Source organism: Caenorhabditis elegans, chromosome V (assembly GCF_000002985.6).
Source record: "Caenorhabditis elegans chromosome V".
Lineage (NCBI taxonomy): Eukaryota > Metazoa > Nematoda > Chromadorea > Rhabditida > Rhabditidae > Caenorhabditis > Caenorhabditis elegans.
In genome coordinates, this window is record NC_003283.11 from 14,620,670 (window position 1) to 14,640,171 (window position 19,502).

At 35.5% G+C, this 19,502-nt stretch overlaps 4 protein-coding genes and 1 pseudogene across 7 annotated transcripts; 2 read left to right on the forward strand and 3 right to left on the reverse strand.

Annotated features, from left to right (window-relative positions):
• Positions 1–465: 465 nt before the first annotated feature.
• Positions 466–8,725, forward strand: hot-1 (Homolog of Odr-2 (Two); the record flags this gene model as incomplete). 2 transcript variants are annotated; one of them, NM_171552.5, is made up of 5 exons in its annotated part: positions 466–685; positions 7,139–7,231; positions 7,277–7,372; positions 7,419–7,536; positions 8,269–8,725. In NM_171552.5, 5 exons carry the CDS (start codon positions 490–492, stop codon positions 8,420–8,422), a joined length of 657 nt encoding a protein of 218 aa, NP_741640.1. The 2 variants fall into 2 exon arrangements, with proteins under 2 accessions (NP_741640.1, NP_001129897.1); NM_001136425.3 differs by lacking the exon at positions 466–685 and adding an exon at positions 6,612–6,708 and having other exon boundaries at positions 8,269–8,422.
• F43D2.6 (uncharacterized protein) lies at positions 8,697–14,511 on the reverse strand. Its single transcript, NM_001028748.6, has 5 exons — positions 14,388–14,511; positions 14,133–14,323; positions 13,130–13,296; positions 9,664–9,781; positions 8,697–9,228 (listed from the first exon to the last, which is right to left on the reverse strand). Exons 1-5 carry the CDS (start codon positions 14,445–14,447, stop codon positions 9,144–9,146), a joined length of 621 nt encoding a protein of 206 aa, NP_001023919.2. The 5' UTR covers positions 14,448–14,511; the 3' UTR covers positions 8,697–9,143.
• On the forward strand, positions 11,219–12,467 carry F43D2.3 (Reverse transcriptase domain-containing protein). Its single transcript, NM_074215.2, has 4 exons — positions 11,219–11,353; positions 11,603–11,848; positions 12,124–12,243; positions 12,300–12,467. The coding sequence occupies exons 1-4, from the start codon at positions 11,222–11,224 to the stop codon at positions 12,435–12,437; spliced, it is 636 nt and encodes a 211-aa protein (NP_506616.1). The 5' UTR covers positions 11,219–11,221; the 3' UTR covers positions 12,438–12,467.
• A 401-nt stretch (positions 14,512–14,912) lies between the features above and the next one.
• Positions 14,913–17,082, reverse strand: F43D2.2 (annotated as a pseudogene). The gene is made up of 7 exons: positions 16,419–17,082; positions 16,055–16,192; positions 15,795–16,008; positions 15,647–15,743; positions 15,476–15,566; positions 15,320–15,427; positions 14,913–15,072 (listed from the first exon to the last, which is right to left on the reverse strand). Coding segments are annotated over exons 1-7 (1,472 nt in total).
• An 898-nt stretch (positions 17,083–17,980) lies between these two features.
• Positions 17,981–19,502, reverse strand: F43D2.7 (CX domain-containing protein). Of its 2 annotated transcripts, none has more exons than NM_001368475.3 (3): positions 18,843–18,969; positions 18,603–18,793; positions 17,981–18,421 (listed from the first exon to the last, which is right to left on the reverse strand). In NM_001368475.3, the coding sequence occupies exons 1-3, from the start codon at positions 18,900–18,902 to the stop codon at positions 18,280–18,282; spliced, it is 393 nt and encodes a 130-aa protein (NP_001355444.1). In that variant the 5' UTR covers positions 18,903–18,969; the 3' UTR covers positions 17,981–18,279. The 2 variants fall into 2 exon arrangements, with proteins under 2 accessions (NP_001355444.1, NP_001355443.1); NM_001368474.2 differs by having other exon boundaries at positions 17,982–18,421; positions 18,723–18,793; positions 18,843–19,502.

Genomic DNA, 19,502 nt, shown 5'->3' on the forward strand with positions numbered 1-19,502 from the left:
ACGCACCACCCAAACCCTTCGTGCTTCTTCATTTTATTCTAGGAGCCCCCTTCTAAGATAATTCCTGATTTTTGAGGTTTTAGGAACAGTACAGTTAAGGGGGTGTCTAAGCAAAAGTCTCAAAGTGAGCCCACCCCATTTTTGAAATTTACGCCATTGTCTGAAAGATTTGACTCCTTACGTTCAGATCTAAATTTTTTTTGATTTTTCTTGCCGACTTGGTATTGTTCCAAAATTTAGATATTTCAACTGATATCTCTCGTCTTTTTATTCACCCTCATCGCGCCCTACCAACGCGCCCTACCATGTCTTATCCATAATTTGTCACTTTTCCCATTTTGACCCTCACTCTTCCGGAGAAATTTTTTGGGCGGAAGGCTATACAATCAAAAGGTTTTATTTATATTTCTCCATTCTTATATTTTCTGAAAATTATTGCGGAACCTAACTCCTTTATATTTCCAGAAGTGGCAGTCTCCCGATGAGTAGATGTTATTGGTTGACGACCACATCATCAGAAACAGACGAAAGATCCCCGATACACCGAAACGCAGCTACAGTAACCCCTACGATACTTTCGTCAAGTTGCTGATCGTGGTTGCATTGGCTCCAAAAGGAGTTGAAGCTTCTGGAGAAAGGATATATGATGAGACCAACTATCAAGGAGGAAATTTGCCTTATAAACGTAAGTCTTTATGGTTTTTGAAAATTAATGTGTGGGGGCTGACATAAAACTGAAATGGATGCAACAATTTTGTTGAATTTCTATACTTTACTGATTGCAAGATAAAACCTAAATTAACGCAACGAAAATTAGGAAAAACGGCTTGAAACAATTTTCACACATGGCCTTATACTCAAGTTTGCCATAAAATTACAATTTGGATCAGAAGTTGACAAAGCTTAAATACGATTTCGTCATATGTCTTGATTGATTTTGAAGATATTAAGACCTTTTAAAACATTAAGCATAGAAGGAGTTTTAACAAACATTTCCGTAGTTAAAGACTTTTGATCAAAATCAAAGGTGACCGAGATATGAGCTGTCAAAATTGAGTGGTGGGGTGCCGCACTAATAGAGAATAAACGGTAGTTTTAAACTTGCAAGAAATATCTGAAACTTTGCCTTAAATTGAACGCGGCATCAACCAAATCCGTGCAAACTTCTGAATCAAGTTTAAGTCTTTGAGCCAAGCTTGTGTACGAAGATACAGCTAAATCTGTGTTTAATTTTTTGGAACTATATAAGTGTTTAATGGGTTAAAACTACAAACCTTGCAATAGATTGAAAATTGACCGAGAGTTTTGACTGTCTCTCACTCCCGGCCTCATTTCCCACTGTTGTTTTTTTTCTAAATTTTCAATCATGAAACTTCTGCCCGGTAAAGTGATTCTGGAGAGAGCGGAACAAATGGTAGTCAGTAGGAGTCAAGTCCGGCAAATGCGGTGGGTGAGACAAAACTTGGATTCCGAGTGTCTGGAGCTTCTGGCGGGTCCTCAAAGCTGTATGCGGTCTTGCGTTGTCATAGAGCAGCAACAATTTTGATCCTCTAGGGCGATGTAATCGATGAGCATGGACCATCTTTTCCAATTAAATGCAGTATAGGCCAGCGTTGATTGTAGCAAAGTCTGGAAGAAGCTCTCTGGAAATGACACCCTTACTGTCCCGCCCAATTGAGAGAAGCACTTTTTTCCGTGAAGTTCTAATTTGAGGTCAGGTTTCACGGTTTCCTCGACCGGGACCCATAGTTTCTTTCTGGTATAGTTAACATACATTACCCATTTATCATCTCCAGTAATAATATCCTCAACCCAGTCCGTCGTTCGTTTCCTAGAGAGCAGCAAAAGAGAGTGGTCACTACGCAAAATTTTCTGAGAATCGGACCATTGTGAGGAACGAGTTGGCCGAACTTAGGCACCCTTCCGGTTTTGTGGAGATGGTTGATGATAGTTCTTTGGGGATGCTTGAGAGTCGCAGAAAGTTCACGGTTCGTTGCTCTTGGATCATCTTCCAGGGCTCTCGAATTATCCTTATTGATAGCCAAACGAGACCGACCGGATCTTGGTTCATCATCGAGATCGTAGTTCTTTTTCGTGAACTTTTCGAACCAAAACTTTATGGTATTATAGGTGACAGAGTTCTTGCCTAACACTGCACACATGTTACGACGAGCTTCGTTGCAATTGCAGCCTTGGGGGAACTCATACAGAAAAACCCCTCGGAGCGTGTGACGTTCGGCGAGCAAATTCTCGGTCATTTTGAATAGCACCCAAAAGTTTTTTCAAATGTATTAAACATGTACATTACGTACTATACAAATAAAAAAACAGAATAGGAAAATAACGAGTTAACGCTGAGAAATGAAGAAACATACGAATTTTGCAAAGACTTTTTGACCAACCTAATACAAGATCTAGTATTTTAAATTTTAAATTATTTTTCATTATTTGGAACCTTTATTTCTTCCTTATCTTTCAAAAACTTCTAATAAATAAATAATGCAATGTTTTCGTTTATCATTGCTTTTTCTTGCCTGCATCCATGCTGAAAACCCAATGAAAATCCAACGTCCTCCATCTTCGCATAACTTTAGTTTTGATTTGAAAAAAGTTTTCTAGACTGTGAAGTTTAGAAGAGACCCCAATCAAAGAGTTCATTCGTTCTTTCATTAAAAACTATTTTCTTCTTCTAACAGCTTCTTCTCTCTTCAAGTACTTCTTCCCTCCACTTCACACAGTCTTTTGTGTCTCTTTTAGTGTGTTGTTCTACCACTTTTCTGAGCACTTTGTGCACTTTTCACTCTTCATCATTTTTGGTTATAACTATGCTACGTCAATCTTTCATAACTAGTAGTATTTTATCATTCTGTGGAAGTCTCGACATATTAATTGACGTCTTAGTGTCACGATATCTAAAAAAAATAGAATTATCAGTTGCAAACAACCCCTATAATTTTCCGAAAATGTCTGACTTTTGTAAAAATCCAGTTGCTCAAAAATTCTCAAATCATTTTCAAAAGTTTTGTGAAAAATTTGTTAGCCAAAAGGAGAAATGTGCACAAATTAAATTTCCGTTGTCCATCGTTTTCCGTTCATTACTGAAATATTCGCAGCGTACATACATATCCCAAACTCATATTTTGTTTGTTTCTTCAAATGTGTGGTTCGGACAGCTTCTAGCTTTTTGAGCTTTTTTATTTGCCTAAATGTCTTTGAAGTTACCTTCTCTTGAAATTTCTAAAGCCTCCAACTGTTATTTATTGAAAGTGAACATTTTGAAAATGTTAGATTTTCCAGTTTTCGATTTACCAAAACTTTTTTTGAAACATTAAAAAAAGGCTTGTGGATAAATTAATCAAAGTATCACCGCACATAATGGTCCGAGATTTTGCAATTTTTGTTCAGTTCTTTACAGAAGTTCCCTGATTAAATGTTTTTCTTTTCGCTTTTTGAAGCCAATCCAAATGAACAGAATTTTAGGATACTTGAATTTTTTTTTAATTGTGAAAACTAGGGAAATGTGATTTAGTGAAGATCCTCTGGATAAAACTTTCATTTTTCTGAAAATTCCCTGAGTTTTTTCCATGAACCATCATTATGTCCATTTGGAATATTTTCAAAAGTTGACCAGGAAGAAACCGATTTGAGAACGGAATTTGTGTTCATTACTCAACAAAAAGTGCAAAATCTCTAACTGAATTTTGCGGTGACACTAATGAAGTCAGTTTGATTAAATTACACAAGTCTACATATTCATTTTTCATATTACATTCGAATTCTCCCATTTTTTGAACTTTTTCGGTTTGTTATAGGTTTGAGTCAAATTTTTTAAGCAGACTTTCTAATAGCCGGGAACTTATCGGCCACAGTCCCCAAATTGTTAAAAAAAAATTACTCAAAAATAGTTAGATTTTTCAGGAGGGATCCACTTCTGTATTTGAAATAAGATTAGAAACCGTAGTAAAAATTCACACCTTTTTCAAAGTCAATTTAAAAAAATTAATTTATTAAAGCTAGCTTCGATTTTCAGTCCCGGATGCTCAAAATTTTAAGGTTTAGCTATAGAACATAACAGTAATCTTTAGGAGATTTTTTCAAGAAAAAAAGCACAATTTTTTTGTGAGAATTAATTTTGTATGTGTAATTTTTGAAAAATGAATTCAAGAATATGTTAATGTTTTTTAATGTTATTGAATTTCGATGACTCTTGAAATTTTCCAATATTCAAATACGGTAAATTTTTCTGTCTAGAACTGCAGTTGAAATACATCAGGGCTGTGCGGCAAACGGCGAACGGCGAATGCCGTTCGCCGATAAAAATTTTCGTCGAAAGATCGGCGAATGCCGAAAAATTTTCGTCATTTTTCGGCATCTTTCGGCATTTGTGAAAAATGTTTAACACTTCCCAAAAATCAACATATTTGAGTTATTAGCCATATTCTTCTAGTCAACACATCGTCACCCCATCATAAAACCCTCAAAGATGTTGTTGTTTTGAATCATTCTTTCCTCTGGGATCCTTTTTTGACTATCCCAAGAGTCTGGTCGGTTAAATATGAAATTGATCTTTGCTTAAAAATTTAAACCAAGACGCTCCTTATCAAACTTTGGAATTTAACTATTTAGATTTAGAAAATGCAAGAAAAAACAACAAAACATCAAAAATTTGAAGAATGCCGAAAAGTGCCGAAAAATGCCGAAAAAACGGGTTTTCCGGCAAACGGCAACTGCCGATCGCCGAAAAAAATTATTGACCGGCGAACGGCGACAGCCGTTCGCCGAAACATGTTAAAGGTTCGGCAAACGGCGAATGCCGTTTGCCGAAAAATCCGGATGCCGCACAGCCCTGAAATACATACAAAACAATAATAATTATTTTACACGATCAACCAATTTTTTGATTCACAAATATAAAACACTTCCGTTAGTTCACCTCATACCACCTCAATTACCTAGCTGTGGTCTTCTTTATCTATTATCTCATTTCAAAATCGTGCAATAAATTAAGTGCTTCAACATTTTCTCTCTCTCTCGGCTGAAGCCACCGAAAAGCGAGCACATACCTCCGGAGCAATCAAAGGCAATCAATTTGATCATCGAATATTATTCTCCTCCTTCTTTTTCTTCTTTTCGTAGTCAATGGTGGAGCACGCTCCATCTGCCATCAAGAAGGAACCAGCTGTCTTTTGCTCATCATCATCATCACCTATGCCTTCTTTTTCTTCCTGCTCCTGTCGTCTCCTACTCATCACGTCAACGTGTCACTTTTATCACCTTCGTGGCTTTTTGGCTTTTGATGTGAAAAAAAAACGGAAAAATGGAATTGTGATATTCAGTTTTAATCTCTTGTTTTCTTGAATTTGAATAATTCTGATAAAGATGCACATCAAAACGATGCTCGATTATTCACCCCTGTAGTTTTTCTAGCTTTGCAAATTTTCCCCACAACTTGAATTTTAGATAAAACAAATTTAATATTACCCTTCATTTTTCCATTTTTTAAATATTCGAATTTTCACAAATGTAAAGTTTTCATTCGATTTTTCAAATTGTACTGTGTTTGCAGAACCTTTCTCTAAATTTCGAAGAGCTTAACTTGAATATTGTATTCCTATATTTTTCATTAGAATTAAACTCTAAAAATAAATAAATAGTATTTCTGAAAATGATTTTCATTATGAATAAAAATTTTGTAGTGGTGTTAAAAGATTGCCAAATGAGAACAATTTTATATACTTAATTGTGCACTTTTTTATTCAAATTCTGAAACAATTGCCGTCCCCGATACGAAGCATCCTTTAAAAATGAAGATTTAGCCTAGTATATTTGAAAAAAACTACTAGTCCGGTTGAACACTGTATTCTTCAAACTTTAAAACTGGATAATTTGGCTCTCATTAGCGAATTCTGAAAAAGTGTACACTTTTTCGAAAAATGATTAAAATTTCAGGATTTTTTTTTGAAAGTTAACAGATCTTGTTTTGAATGAATATTACGCATTTTCTGGTTATTTTTTTAAAATAATAGTCTTACCTTTCAAATGAGAATTTTTCGATTTTTAAATTCTCAAGTCATTTTTCTCAATCAATTCTTTTTCTATTCATAGTATAAATTAACTTATTGACATACTATTACACCGTGTTCTTCTCTCCGTAGTACCCTAACCCTCAACTTTGCGAGAGAAGTATTTAGTACACTTTTTCTTTTTTAATAATAAGAAGACATCTGTGCAGGTTGTGGTTTCCCTCGGCTCAATTTGTTGTCTATATGATTTATTGAAAAACTATTAAATTCCACCAAAAGTCAAATCATGCAGAGTTGCCCGTGGGCTCTTCTGATCCTCCGTGGGAATCATTTTTAAGCTTCCCCCTCGTTTTGCACCCCACAAAAGGACGAGAGCACATTAAATCCGTATTTTCCAAAGATTTTCCATTTTGAAATCCATTAAAAGTTTCTTTCTTCATTCTTCATTTCCCAACCAATTAATATTCAATCTTCCTCTTTTTCCCATCATTTTTATTATTCGATTTGACTTATTTCGTCGCTTCGCAACCAAGAAACGTGCAATTCTGTTTAGCTGCCCAAATGCAAATTCGTGTATTTCGATGATCGATGCCTTCGATCTCGTATCTTCTGCTGACTCTTATGCTCTTGCTTCTGAATGGAAGTTGGGCTCAAAACTCTGTTCTCGGACCTTTTCTGACAAGTGGTAATGAATATTTGGTATTTGAAAAAATGTAGTTACAAAATTATACTGTTCAATTTAACTTTAAAAATTGCTTCTTCATTGCTCAACTTTGACAAGTCATACCTTCTTGTTTGTCTCTGGTTTCATCAAAAATGGCAATTTGACAAGAAATATTTGTGTTTTTCTTAAATTATATGTATTATTTAATATTTTCTGGAACTAATAAATAGAGTTCAAGCTTTGCTAGTAAAGGAAGTACGACACCATATTGGACAGAAAATATAGTAGTGGCCTAGATAAAAATCAACAAAAGATCTTAAACTTTATGAACTTTGTTGGGGTCCTAAAAATAAAGCTAGGGTCTCGCAAAGAAAAGCAAAACGGGTGAGCTCAGTAATTTGGGCACAATTTCTACAGATTTTAACAACTATCCTAACTCATATTTTTTCAGACACTGCCCGATGCTATTCCTGTATGTCAAAACTGTACGAAGCTGTGTGGCCGTCTCTATCGCATATTTACAAAAGGCCTCGAAACTTCACAGGTTTGCAATTTTATTCACAAATATCATAAAACTTCAAAAATTAAGATGACTGTGACGATGAGCGAATTGCGGAGGGCCGAGTTCCCATTGTGCATTGCCCGACAATTTGTGTCTCACTTTTTGAGCAGCCGAATATTGCTGGTATTACAACTTGGAACGTAGTTTAAACATAAATTTGAAATTTCAGGAGTCAGGATCAAAGGATACATACGTGGTTGCATGAGTGATGTGCTGATAAGCGGTTTCAATCAGACAATTGTCACATGGTATAGATGGATGCATCGAGATTCTTGTAGACCTTATAGGTTAGTTTTTTTTCGGATTTTAATTGGATTTCCATCTAGTTTTTGGTGTTAGGGCTTTGTTTTTTTCCATTAGTATTTAGCTTTTGCTTGGAAAACTTCAAAACAAAAATTGACAACTGAAAAATTAGAACGCGAGGATAAATATGTGCAAATTCAAAAGCTACAATTTGAACCGAAAAATGGAAATTAAAAAAAATTAATTTGAAAGAATCTAGAATACAAGTTATATACTGTCATTTTCAAGATACCAAAAAATTCAATTTTCATTGAACGGCTACAGGTTTAGACTGTAATCAATCCGTTTTAATCTAAAATTGGTAAATACACAATTCATCCTCAGTTAATATTGTACTTCAATGCCCAATTGGGTTGCTCATACCTTGGCTGTTTTTAGATTTATCAAAAAGTTATCAACTGCAAAAAATGTATTATTACTTTTTCTATAACTTTGTAGTTGAAATTTTATTGAAATATTCCAATATATGAGCTCTCAAAGTACAGTTGGCGAATGATTTTTTTTTGTTTTTTGGTATTTTTCGCTGAAAAGTCCACAATTGATATTTACCAAAACTTTTGCTGAAAATTTAAATTTAAAAAAATCAAAAACTTTTGGAATGTTGATTTATGATATCCGGTCATTTTGAAAATGATTAAGTGTGTTTACAAAATATTATCATTGACGATAAGTCAGAAGAATTCTGATCAACTTTCAATAAATTCATCTTATTTCAGGAAAAAAGAGTTATTCAAATTGGGAGGCGAATCGGCTGATGATTCAACAATTGATGTTTGTACGTGTTATGCAGATCATTGTAATGGAAACTCGGCAGCATCGTCACTTTCCATAGTTTCAGCTCTTCTGGTGCTTATCGCTTATTTCTTGTGATTAGGTTGATCTTCCTTATAATTTGAATCTACTTTTTTGAAATTCCCGCTGCTCCTTCTCCCACTTCCTTCCCAATGCTCATTGTTCTTCAAATCCCTCCCATCTTCCCACTTCTTCTCCTGTTTCTACCGGTTTCTAGAGTTTTTCCCTTCTCTTTTTCAATTTTCAGTCATATTCGGGTCAAAATGGCTGATAACTACAACTCTTTCATCTAGTAAAATGCTTTGTCTTGACATGGTTTTTGCTCAATTGTTTTATTTCAAATTTCTATGGAATTTACTGGATGAAACGTTTCAACGCTTTATTGTAATGGTTTTTTGATTGAAAACTGAATATCAGATTCTTCTATACAAATTAATTGGGGTCGATTGCACCTTGAAAGCTTTTGAAGTGATAAAATAATAAGGAAACATGATAAAAAGACAAATTAATTGGGGAGAAAGAAGGAATGAACTTTTTATGAAAACTCAGATTATAAGCTCGTTGAAATCAGGTGTTAGAGTTAGTCTTGCGGTCAAATAGCTCTACTTTGTCGATATCTTGGATAGGTTTTTGATTAAAAACTGACATAGGGTAAACTTTTGCTGAAAAAATTAATCCAAAAATGAAACAGAAATGTTCAAAGCAAAGCTATGGGAATTCTAGACCAAATATAAAGGTTCCCAGAGCGCCCAGTTATCAACGAAATGTATAATATCACTAATTTATTAATTTCTCTAGATTAGTCTCGATAATATTGTGGTTGTCCTCCCTCATGCCCATTCTTTAACACTCCTCTTGGTGTTCCATCCGGGTTGAAACGAACACTGAAAAAAATATTTTTGTACAATGTTGATATGGAAAAAGGAAATATGAGTCATGGAATTGGAAATGAATAGGAAAATGATTCGGGAAATATTGACAAAAAATGTTTGTTGTCGTTTAAAATTGTTTTCCAAAAAAAAAACAATTGGGACATTTAGTGTGTTCTAGATTTGAAGACTATCTCTCTAAAAGAATTGCTAGACTTATTGAAAGTTGAGAACAACTTGGGTAATCAGTAAAACTGGTCAAAATTATAAAAAGTTTTAAGACGTTTTTCAAAAATAGCAATTTTCTCTTCATGCTCAGTTCTAATGAAGTAATCAGCGGACTTTCAAAGTGTTCAAATGAGAAAAATGCAAAATTTGTTCACAACTAATACTACGTTTACATATTTTGCTTTAAAAAACTGCTAATTTAAAAATGGAAAAAAAACTAACCGTTGCTTTGAACTTGGCAAACTTGACATTGATGAACCTCCATACATTTCACTTTCCTCTCTGTATTGTGGTGGATGAGTGGAGAAAACTACCGTTCCCATTGGAATTCCGAATCCGCCTGAAAATAGGCAAGAATTGATTATATGGCTCAATTTTACACACAGATTGGTAGGAAACCGGCAATCCAGTTTCAAACCCTGTTTAAAAATGTTTATATTAATTTGTCAATCAAACATTGTTAGTTACTCAGTTTCAGCTACCTATTAGGTTGGACCGGAAGTCTTTATAATTGGGTTTGTCTTCCCACCGTACGCCGCAGTAATAATAATAATAATAATAATATTAAAAACACGTGTAGAACTAACATGACCCTAAACGTCGGCGGCGGAGCCCGGCGGCTTGCGCCGCCGCTGGCTGATTTCGAGACCTAAAAGGGGAAATGAAAAGGGCGGTTTGGTCCCGCCCATAGAACTGTGCCTTGCAAATCAGCATTTTTCGCAACCACCGCACAATTAATTTTTTTTTTGCGAATTGTGAAAATAAACAGCGAGTTGCTGAAAATGTTTATTTGCAAGGAGCAATTCTGTGTGCGGTTCCCCATCTCCCTTTTCGCTCCCCCGTCTGAATGAATCCCCCCATTCGTCGGGGTCATTTTTTTCGAAGAAAACGATACTCCGATCCTCCGATGCTCCGATACAACGGCCGACACATCGCAGAACAAATGAAATCGTAGGCGGAGCTTAGTCACAGCGGAGTATCGTTACGTTGTTTATTTTCGTACGATCGTATTTTTTCGAAATAATATCTCATATGAAAACCATAGTAATTCTTTAATCGACTACTGTAGCGCTTGTGTCGATTTACGAGCTCGAATTTTGAAATAAATATCTACTTTGTAGTATTTTCTCATTTTATGCTTAAGTTTCATATCCTATCGATGAATCCATGATTTTAATTCATTTCAAAGATTGAGACCGTAAATCGACACAAGCGCTACAGTAGTCATTTAAAAAATTACTGTTTTGCTTGCGAGATATTCTGCGCGGTAAATATGTTGTGCATTACGCATTCTCAGAATTTTGTGAACCCGTAATACAATAAGAATGTCAAATTCAAAATGAAACATTGCATTGCTTACTTTAGTTAGTTTCAATTACCGTATTTCCTCTATTAGTAATGCATGCAATACTAATTTTCGAACACCTACTTAGACGAAAAACTATTAGAGGGTCAACAACTAATAGAGGCTACCAAACTAATTCTCGAACAAGTTTTTTCTCATGTTTTTCATTAAGTTATGTTACAATATCATCAATTTCAATGACGAAAATTGGGCCAAAAGGACGAATTTTACGACTGACACGGAAAAATTGTCCGAGTTGTATTCATATCTTACCAATTTTGACTTGTTATACAAAGTCTGTAAAAGTTTTCTTAATTTCTGAAACGATTTCATAATGTCAATTTCGGAACTTCAATTATAGAGCGAAAATGGAGGGGTGCAAAACTATTAGAGGCCCCTTAGTAATAGAAGAAATACCGACTATTCTTTTCAGAAATGAATAAGCTTGAAGCCAAGTTGCGCAAATTACAAGGAAGCCTACGTGGATGCGCAAAAATGATTGCGATGAACACGGGAAGAAAAAGGAAACTAACTGAAGATCTTCCGGACACTCCTGATGACAACCAAGTAAGTGTTGAATGCATAAGAATTATCAGTTTTGAAAAAAATAGTTTTCATTCTTGAGGTGAAATATCATAAATGAGGGATTGCCTACACGAGTGAGCAAATGAAAAAAAAAATTAATCAAAGTTGTAACTTGCTAAAATCTGTCTGCACGGCCCGCTATCAGTGCAACTATACTCTATCAAATATATCATATCCCGAATTGTGCGCATATTAAGAGAAAAATTTTAAAAAAAAGTAGTTTCTTTCAAGACAACCAGCACCAACATGAGCCCACGCCGCAGTGTACGCATTCGACGGATGCCTGTTCGGTATGGTTCAACTATGCAGCCCCCAGCAACATCCAATGGGCAAAGGAACACGCGAGGACAGGGCCCTAAACCAAAAGGTCGAGCCGCCACTCGCAACAAAAGTCCAGACAACTCGCCACGGATGTACAGTTCTGGTCAAGTGGATCGAGCATCAGGATCAGTGCTTCCGGTCGCTCATGATAATCGAGTAAGTGTTAAATGCAGAAGAATTATTAGTTTTGAAATAAATAGTTTGCATAAAGCCCACACGAGTGAGCAAATTAAATCTTTGTAATTTGCAAAAACCTGTCTGCACGGCCCGCTATCAGTGCAAATGTACTCTACCAAACATACCGTATAACTTCTATTAGTACGGCCTCCCTATTAGACTTGCACTCCATATTAGTATTGCTCCTTGGAGACCTTCCGAAAATTAGTCTTGCGTGATAGATTCTGATTGGAGAGCACTATTTATAATTTCAGACTTTGGATCGGGATTCGGCCCAAAATCAAATTGATGCTCCTCAAGTCATGACTGCCCCAGTTGCGCCAACTGCAAACAAGATTGTCGTTTTTGGCACCACGCCTAATGGAAAGACAATGGTAGATTCGGGATACTTTGAAAATTCGGTTTTCTCCAATAACCTCTTCATTTCCAGATCCAAATGACAATCGACATGAAGGTCGTGGTTGGTCAGTTGCTCAAAGGTTCGGATCAACCGGTGGAATTGGTTCCCAAGAAGATTGTGGTTGCCGGACAGGAATGTACAGTTGACTCCAAGTCGAAGAACGACTAAAGGTCCCTCTGAATGTGTGTTAAATAAACTTATTGAATTTCGATTTCTATCCCTTTTCCAGTACAGAATCAGTTTTATAAAGGGCTGCAAAAGGTCTTGACTAAATAATAGACCAAAACTGTTTCCAACCCGTTACTTCATTTTTTATTATGAGTGAAAGCAATTTAATTACCTTTTAAAAATTCCCGATTTAACAACTCATGTCCCCAAATATTATATTTTCTAAAACGGTGATCTTTTGAAATTGATACAAACAGATTATATACTGCTTGTCCTTCTAATTATTTTCTGCAATATTCTCCTATCTTCTACTCATTTTTTCTGTCTCTAAATGACCATCACATGTGTCTGATGCGGAAACCATCAAAAACAAGTCTCGAGATGGACAACGCCCAAAAACTTTCAATTTCATTTTGGCGGTGATTAGTCAACTGTTCTCTTTTTCTTTTTTCTTACATTCGTTCTTCCAATACAACCGCTCTCTGCCAAACACCATCTCCCCAAAGCTTAGCGACAACTCGGTGGGAGTAAAGGGGGCAAAATAGAACAAACAGTCAAAAAGAAAACTCACTTGAAAATGAGATATCTACAGTTGGCTTGAGAAACGCAGACTTATAGAGATTGTGTGCCAAAGTACTACTAGTAGAATGGAAAAGCCAGAAAAGAAAAAAGTAAAATGAAGAAGAACTCACAACAAATGGGGTACCATCCATTATCATTGTGCACACTCTCGTACTGTTGTGGATTACGACGACGATGAAGCCAACATCCATTACAGAGAAGGCAGCAGAAGAAGGAAAGAAGAACTGAGAGAACGATAGAGACAAGCAATCCAATGATAAGCATTGTGTAATCAACTCTGAAATAATTTCATAAAGATTTATTAATTGAGAATCGTTGCTATTTCAAAATTTTCATTCTGTCAATTAAATAGCATAAAAAGCGTAGATTTTTTTTCAGGCCATTTCCAAATTTTTTGACATAAAAAATTTAAGAAAATTAACATCAATACCTCTAATACTTCTTCGATATATTTTTTATTCGAAGGCTTATTTGACATTTTTGTATTGAAATTTAGATAAATTAGAAGTTGGCATATTGTCATAAATATGGGTGTTCCCATGGTAGAAAGGTCAACCTTCAGGTAAGCGACCGTGCCTACCTCATACCTACTTTCCTTCTTCTAGTTTTTTTGCGTGGTATAGTGTAGATTTAGCTATTTTAATTTCAATTCATTTGTAGAATTTTTGATTAAAAAATTAGCAAAATAAAATTATTTTTCCGTTTATTTTGACGGTAGGCAGAACTGTAGGCTAGGCTTGCCTACCTGCAATTTTTCCCATTTTCACTATTACCTCTGAAACGTGATAGGTAATGTTCAAAAAATGGTTTTCTACCAAATACTCGCTTCATTATAAAAGTACTATGTAATTGATAAAACTTATATATGATATTCCTATAAGACAATTGTCTAAATTATTTCATGATTCATTTCAAGATGTCGAAAATCAAAATTTTTGTGTTTTTTCTAGAACAAACTATTCTCAAATGAGCAATTTTGAAATTGGTTAAATAGACTATGTTTGCCAATATGGAATAGAAAAGTATTTTAGAAAGTTGATGCTAGAGGAGTCAAATATTCAAATTTTTGCTCAATGCATTTTTAATGATTTATTCCTAAAAGAAAACACTCACTGGAAAGTATTCCCATATGCCAAAAATCTATCAGCCCTTGGAGCTCCTTCTACATTGTGATGCCCTCTTTCGAGAAGTTGTTTCTCTTCAAGTCCACAGCAATAGTATCCCTGATCCCGTCCTTCAAATGAAGTGCAACATTCGAATGCACATTCAAGTTCAACTCCAAATGTGCTTTTTGGACATTTTACCTGGAGGTTCGAAGTTGGGTTTATACATAGTTTTTTTTCATAAAAATATTTTTTATAAACTCACTGTGGATTCGACAATTCCGAATGCTCCAATTAGGAGAAAAGGTATCAAAAGATATTTCATAACTGATAGAAACAACTAAATCAATACGGTTTGTAAGAATTGGAAAAAACGAGGAAGGAATAATAGAAAGCAAGGAGAGGGTGATGGGGGTGGGGTGCGCACTCGGGAGCGACGAACACGCCCACAGGAAAAAATCGTCTCTGTACAGGAGGAATAGAAATAGTATGGAAGGAGAAGATACGCAGATGGAGAGAAGGATGAAATGTCAAATTAACCTGCAGCCCATCATCATGGGCTTTTAGTGTCTGATGCCTACAAGAAGGTAGACGAAGAAGGCGAGAACCTGAGAAATAGAAAATGGAAGGAAAAAAGTTTATATGGAGATGTTAAACATTCCCATGAGTAGGGTAAATGGGGAGCCGATGAAGAGAGACTCCCGTATATTTTTAGTGTCACAATGAACATTAATTCAAGAAAATAAAATTATTTATTATTTAAAAATAAGTTATATTTCGTGATCATAATTTAATCATCACAATGTACTATAAAAGGTACTTTTCCATTTAAATTTTCCCATTGCAGCTGGAGACATTTGATTGAAGAATCTATTAGTTTTTTATCTTTTTGGGGCAAATCTTCGAGCCAGTGTGAAGTTTTCGAAGCGTGTGAGAGAGTGAGCTGGCATCTGAAAAATGTTACTTTCAATAAAAATAAGCAGGACGAATGTCTACAAAGAATGGGCAAGTCAAGGACTTATAAATATGAAAGTTTTGTAATTGAAGAAACTAGGTGAAACCTGAAATTGTAATTTAGCAACCGACACTATATCAATTTACTAATTAGACACCCTCCGACACCTGACGGGATCCAGAAGCGCTGTTAGTGGCGGGACCCTTCAGATGTCCGGACAACTAAACGAAAAGAAAACTTACTCTTTTAGCTCCCCATCCTCCTTAGCAATCTCCTCTCTCATCCATTTGGCAGCTTTCTCCGACGAAGTATTCCCATTGATGCTGTTGTAATGGGCTCTCACGCGGCTTCTGAAAAAAACTTCTTGAAACTGAGTCAGGAGGAGCAGTGAAACTCACAGTTTGTAGCTCATAACTTCAGTGATCAGCTTTCTCACTTGAAGTTTTCTGTCTTTTGAGTGCTCCTGACCAAATCCAGCGATTAGACAGTCTAAAATAATTTTTTTAGAAGATAGATTACTGTGCCAAGAAATTAATGAGTGCACAAAGGTAACTGAGTTGAAATCTTACCGCTAATTCCATTGAAGAAATCCTTGTCAATTGGGATGTACGTGGATGCATTTTTGGATGTCGTGTAGCACATCATGTGAGGATCCGAGTCATCAATCTAACATTTAAAAATTGAAATATTTGTTCAATTTAAGTGAGTCAGTCTTACTTTATCAAATACCCTTCTCGCCCAATGCTTCATATCAGAGTCCAAGGAGTCGGACGACGAACTCGGCCACTCTTCATGGGTCACCATCTCCAAAATCCAACACCACTTCTCTGTCCCATGGCCCTGCGGATTCGATCAAAAATGTGACATCATTCGAGCCCGTGGGTTTCCGATCGTCAGTTTTCTCACCAACTTGCTTGTGCAGCTTGTTTGACTGAAACATACTAGAATTTTCAAGAAGAAAGAAGAAAGTGGCTCACCATAGCTGAAGTAAAAGCCATTCCGAATGCCATTTTCTCCATCAAGTGCTGATTTTCGGTTCGGCACTGTTGGGCGAGATTGAGCCATTCGTGATAGTCAACTTCGCGGTCGTATTTGACGAGCTTTTCCAGATTTTTCTGAAAATATGAATCATTGGACAGTGTATCTATTTTCCGAGTTTTATTAATTGGGAAGTTGACCCCTGGCTGGGCGTGCACACTGCCGTTCATGCAGAAGTCGGCGCCTACCTTTTTGACTCAAGACCGTGCAATGCCGACTGATATAAATGGCCCAATGCAATTACACATGGTTTTCTGGTCAAACCGCATTTTTAAACATGTCATATAGCCCCACAAAACCAACCTCGCAAGTCTTTTTGTCCAACGGAGTCCCTTTCTCGAAGTTGTACATCTCAGAAGCGGCGAACCCGATTGGCATCCACATTCCATGATTTGTGGTATGTAGGAACGAAGTCGAAGATGTCGGTGATTTGGAGTCCTTTTCAGTTATGCTGTATTCGATGAAGATGGTTTTGCGACGGACCATTCGGTCTCCTCCCAAGAATTCACGGCGGAACTCTTTGTCGGCTAATCCTGGCGAATTGGCCCATTCGACGATCGTTCATTCTATCGACTTTTTTGAATTCAAAAAAAAAGCATGAAACACTAAGAATGATACTCTCATTTGGATCAAGTACTCTACAATTTGGAGTGCACATCTTATCAGCTCGTTTTCTCGTATTGATTGCAAATGAAACTCGACGATCCGACGTGTTTTTGATTTCAATTAGAGAAACTTGAGTTTTGTTGAATGGTGCATTGAAGACAACAGTCCTTGGATCAAACTATATGTCTCCAGGTGGAATTGTTGGAGCCGTGGAGATTTCGAGGCATTCGTTCGAGACATCTTGAGATACGGGATCCTCTTTGTCCAAAGCATCAGCCAGGTCGGAACTTCTTTGGCGTGGAAGTTTATATGGCGTTGGTCTTGACACTCGTTGTTCACGTTTTGAAGATTCCCGCGGCATCTGAAATTGTACTGTTTTTCTGGATTTCTTGAATAAAATTCGAAGATTTATAAAGCAAAGAAAAATGATTAATTTTTGTATTTATCAACTTGAAACGTTATCCTACACAAAAATCTTATGGGCAAAAACTTCACTTAAAATCAATACAAAATTATATACTGAAGATATATAATTTTTTGAAGAAAAAATCAACAAAAATCATTGAAAACTCTTCAGGAACTCTGTATCAGTTTACAGATATTGAAAACAGACTGTTCTGTACTTTGTTTGTCATCATTTTAACAGTTTTTGTGTAAAATTCGCTTAGATCACGCGTAGATCACAAATAATTTGTGGGAAAGCAATAGAAATACAAAATAATAGATAAATATATTGTGATCTACGCGTGATCTATGCGAATTTTACACAGAAACTGTTAAATTCTTTAAAACTGTAGACGTGGAAAAAATGGATTTCATATTATCAAAAAAAAACGATCACGAAATTTTTGAAAAATTTATTTTTGATCTACCATGTTGACTAGACTTAGAGAGCCACTGCAAAAATAAAAACGACGGCAAGAATAGGGGCGGGGTCCAGTTCGAAAGGTAGATCAAAAAATTAAATATGAGAAAAAATTCAAGACAATTCACAGATTTTTTAAATGTTTTAAGGATTTAAAGATATGTTTCAAATAAGAACTAAAATTTCAAAAACATTATATTCATTAATTAATTGTAAGTCAGTGATAGAAAATTGATCTCAGAAATTGGTGAAATGATTAATTCTCAAACTGTTCGACTGCAAAGAGTACTTCTGCCAAGAGACATAGCCGCAGCAGAAGCCAGAAGTAGGTGAAACGCTTGGTGAGCTGCAAAGGCTGTAAAGGATTGAGATGGATATAAATTTTATTGTGTGATTTTTATTTTGTTCATTTATTTATTTCTTCTCAATTATTAAAAATTTCAGAAAACAATCAATTACAAACAAAAATCTATATATCAAACAAACGATTGAATATGTAGTGGGGAGGAATAAACTAATTATTGACCGATTGGAACAAGTCCGTGGTCAAATGTGGGTGGGGGTGGGTGATTTTAAAGTGTGTGTGGGATTGTTTGTTGTTTTATCTTTCACAACCTACACAGCAAGAGACATGATTGGAATTAAAAGTGTGTTTGAAAAGTGTGTATCATTTTCAAGAAATCTTAGCACTTCTTAACTGTTGACATGTTGTTGGTATCTGTACTGCACACTGTCATAACGTTGCGGAATACAACAGCGATAAAGCCAGCAGAAGAAGGAAAAAAGAATTGAGATTACAATAAAAGATATCAATCCGATAGCAATGAAATTAAATCTGAAAATATATTTGTTTGGTTGTTTTGGTTATTTTAGAAATTTTCAAAGTTGTAGGTTTTCTTGACTGTTTAAAAGAAGAGTGCAAATGACGATTAGTTGTTTAAGTGGCTGGCGAAATAAATTATTTTAAATTCGATACGTAGTTTAGTGATATTTCAATCTCATTTCAGAAAACGTACGGGCAACCGTTTTTATTCGGCCTATATCTGTCAGCTTTTGGCATTCCCTGCGTTTTAAAATCAACATAGCGATCGTTTTTTTGAGGATGTTCATTTTCTTCAATGCCACAACAATAATACCTCACGAATGAAGAGCAACATTTGATGGCACATTCAAGTTCTTTTTCAATTGAATTTTTTGGACATTTGACCTGAATTAACTATCATTCAATACATATGTTAATATTAAACAAAACTTACATTTGAATTGGCGAAAATGAATTTTCCAATAAAATATAAAATTATAACCCAGTATTTCATGATCTATGATGAAAAAATATATATAAACCAATAGATCGTAAAACTGCCAAGAGATTGATCAATTTCTTTTTAAACATTGAGAGAAACGTACAGTTTCTCGAACATACGTAGTTTGTAGCGTTTTTCAAACAAAAAAAAAGACGAATAGGACGGTCTTTAGAAAATTGGATTTTCCGATAATTATCAATCTACAGTGATACCAAGAATAAATAGACGCTATAAATACAATTTCAACCATGGCAACATTTTCATGTGCATTTAAAGTTAAACTGACCAGTAAAGCTTCAAAAAAGAAGGGCATTAGTGGTCAGTTTGAAACTGTGTGTAGCCTCATCAAAATGGCAACTATTTTCAACTGAAATCAGTACTTTTCAATTGCATCCTACGTCTTCCTGTGAAGCTATTAAATATTAAACAACAAACAAAACCCATCACATAATTTATCTTAGGCTTGCCTAAGCTTTCATAGCGAAAGCTTCAACTGCTAAGAAGACTCTTGCCAAAAGACATGGCGGCAGCAGAAGCCAAAAGATCACTATTTTAAAAGACTCTGAAACATTCAATGAGCCATAAAGGCTGAAAGGATTGATATGGAATTCA

What these genes read in the sequence shown, in the direction of transcription:
- F43D2.3 (NM_074215.2), top strand. Translation starts at nt 11,222, where the DNA reads ATGAATAAGCTTGAAGCCAAGTTGCGCAAATTACAAGGAAGCCTACGT. An exon ending in ACACTCCTGATGACAACCAA is followed by an intron (nt 11,354 to 11,602) that starts GTAAGTGTTGAA and finishes GTTTCTTTCAAG; the next exon opens with ACAACCAGCACCAACATGAG. An exon ending in CGGTCGCTCATGATAATCGA is followed by an intron (nt 11,849 to 12,123) that starts GTAAGTGTTAAA and finishes TTATAATTTCAG; the next exon opens with ACTTTGGATCGGGATTCGGC.
- F43D2.6 (NM_001028748.6), bottom strand. Translation starts at nt 14,447, where the DNA reads ATGAAATATCTTTTGATACCTTTTCTCCTAATTGGAGCATTCGGAATT. An exon ending in TCGGAATTGTCGAATCCACA is followed by an intron (nt 14,324 to 14,387) that starts GTGAGTTTATAA and finishes TCGAACCTCCAG; the next exon opens with GTAAAATGTCCAAAAAGCAC. An exon ending in TGGATGGTACCCCATTTGTT is followed by an intron (nt 9,782 to 13,129) that starts GTGAGTTCTTCT and finishes GCCTATTTTCAG; the next exon opens with GCGGATTCGGAATTCCAATG.
- F43D2.7 (NM_001368475.3), bottom strand. Translation starts at nt 18,902, where the DNA reads ATGAAATACTGGGTTATAATTTTATATTTTATTGGAAAATTCATTTTC. An exon ending in TCATTTTCGCCAATTCAAAT is followed by an intron (nt 18,794 to 18,842) that starts GTAAGTTTTGTT and finishes TAGTTAATTCAG; the next exon opens with GTCAAATGTCCAAAAAATTC. An exon ending in CCGAATAAAAACGGTTGCCC is followed by an intron (nt 18,422 to 18,602) that starts GTACGTTTTCTG and finishes ATATATTTTCAG; the next exon opens with ATTTAATTTCATTGCTATCG.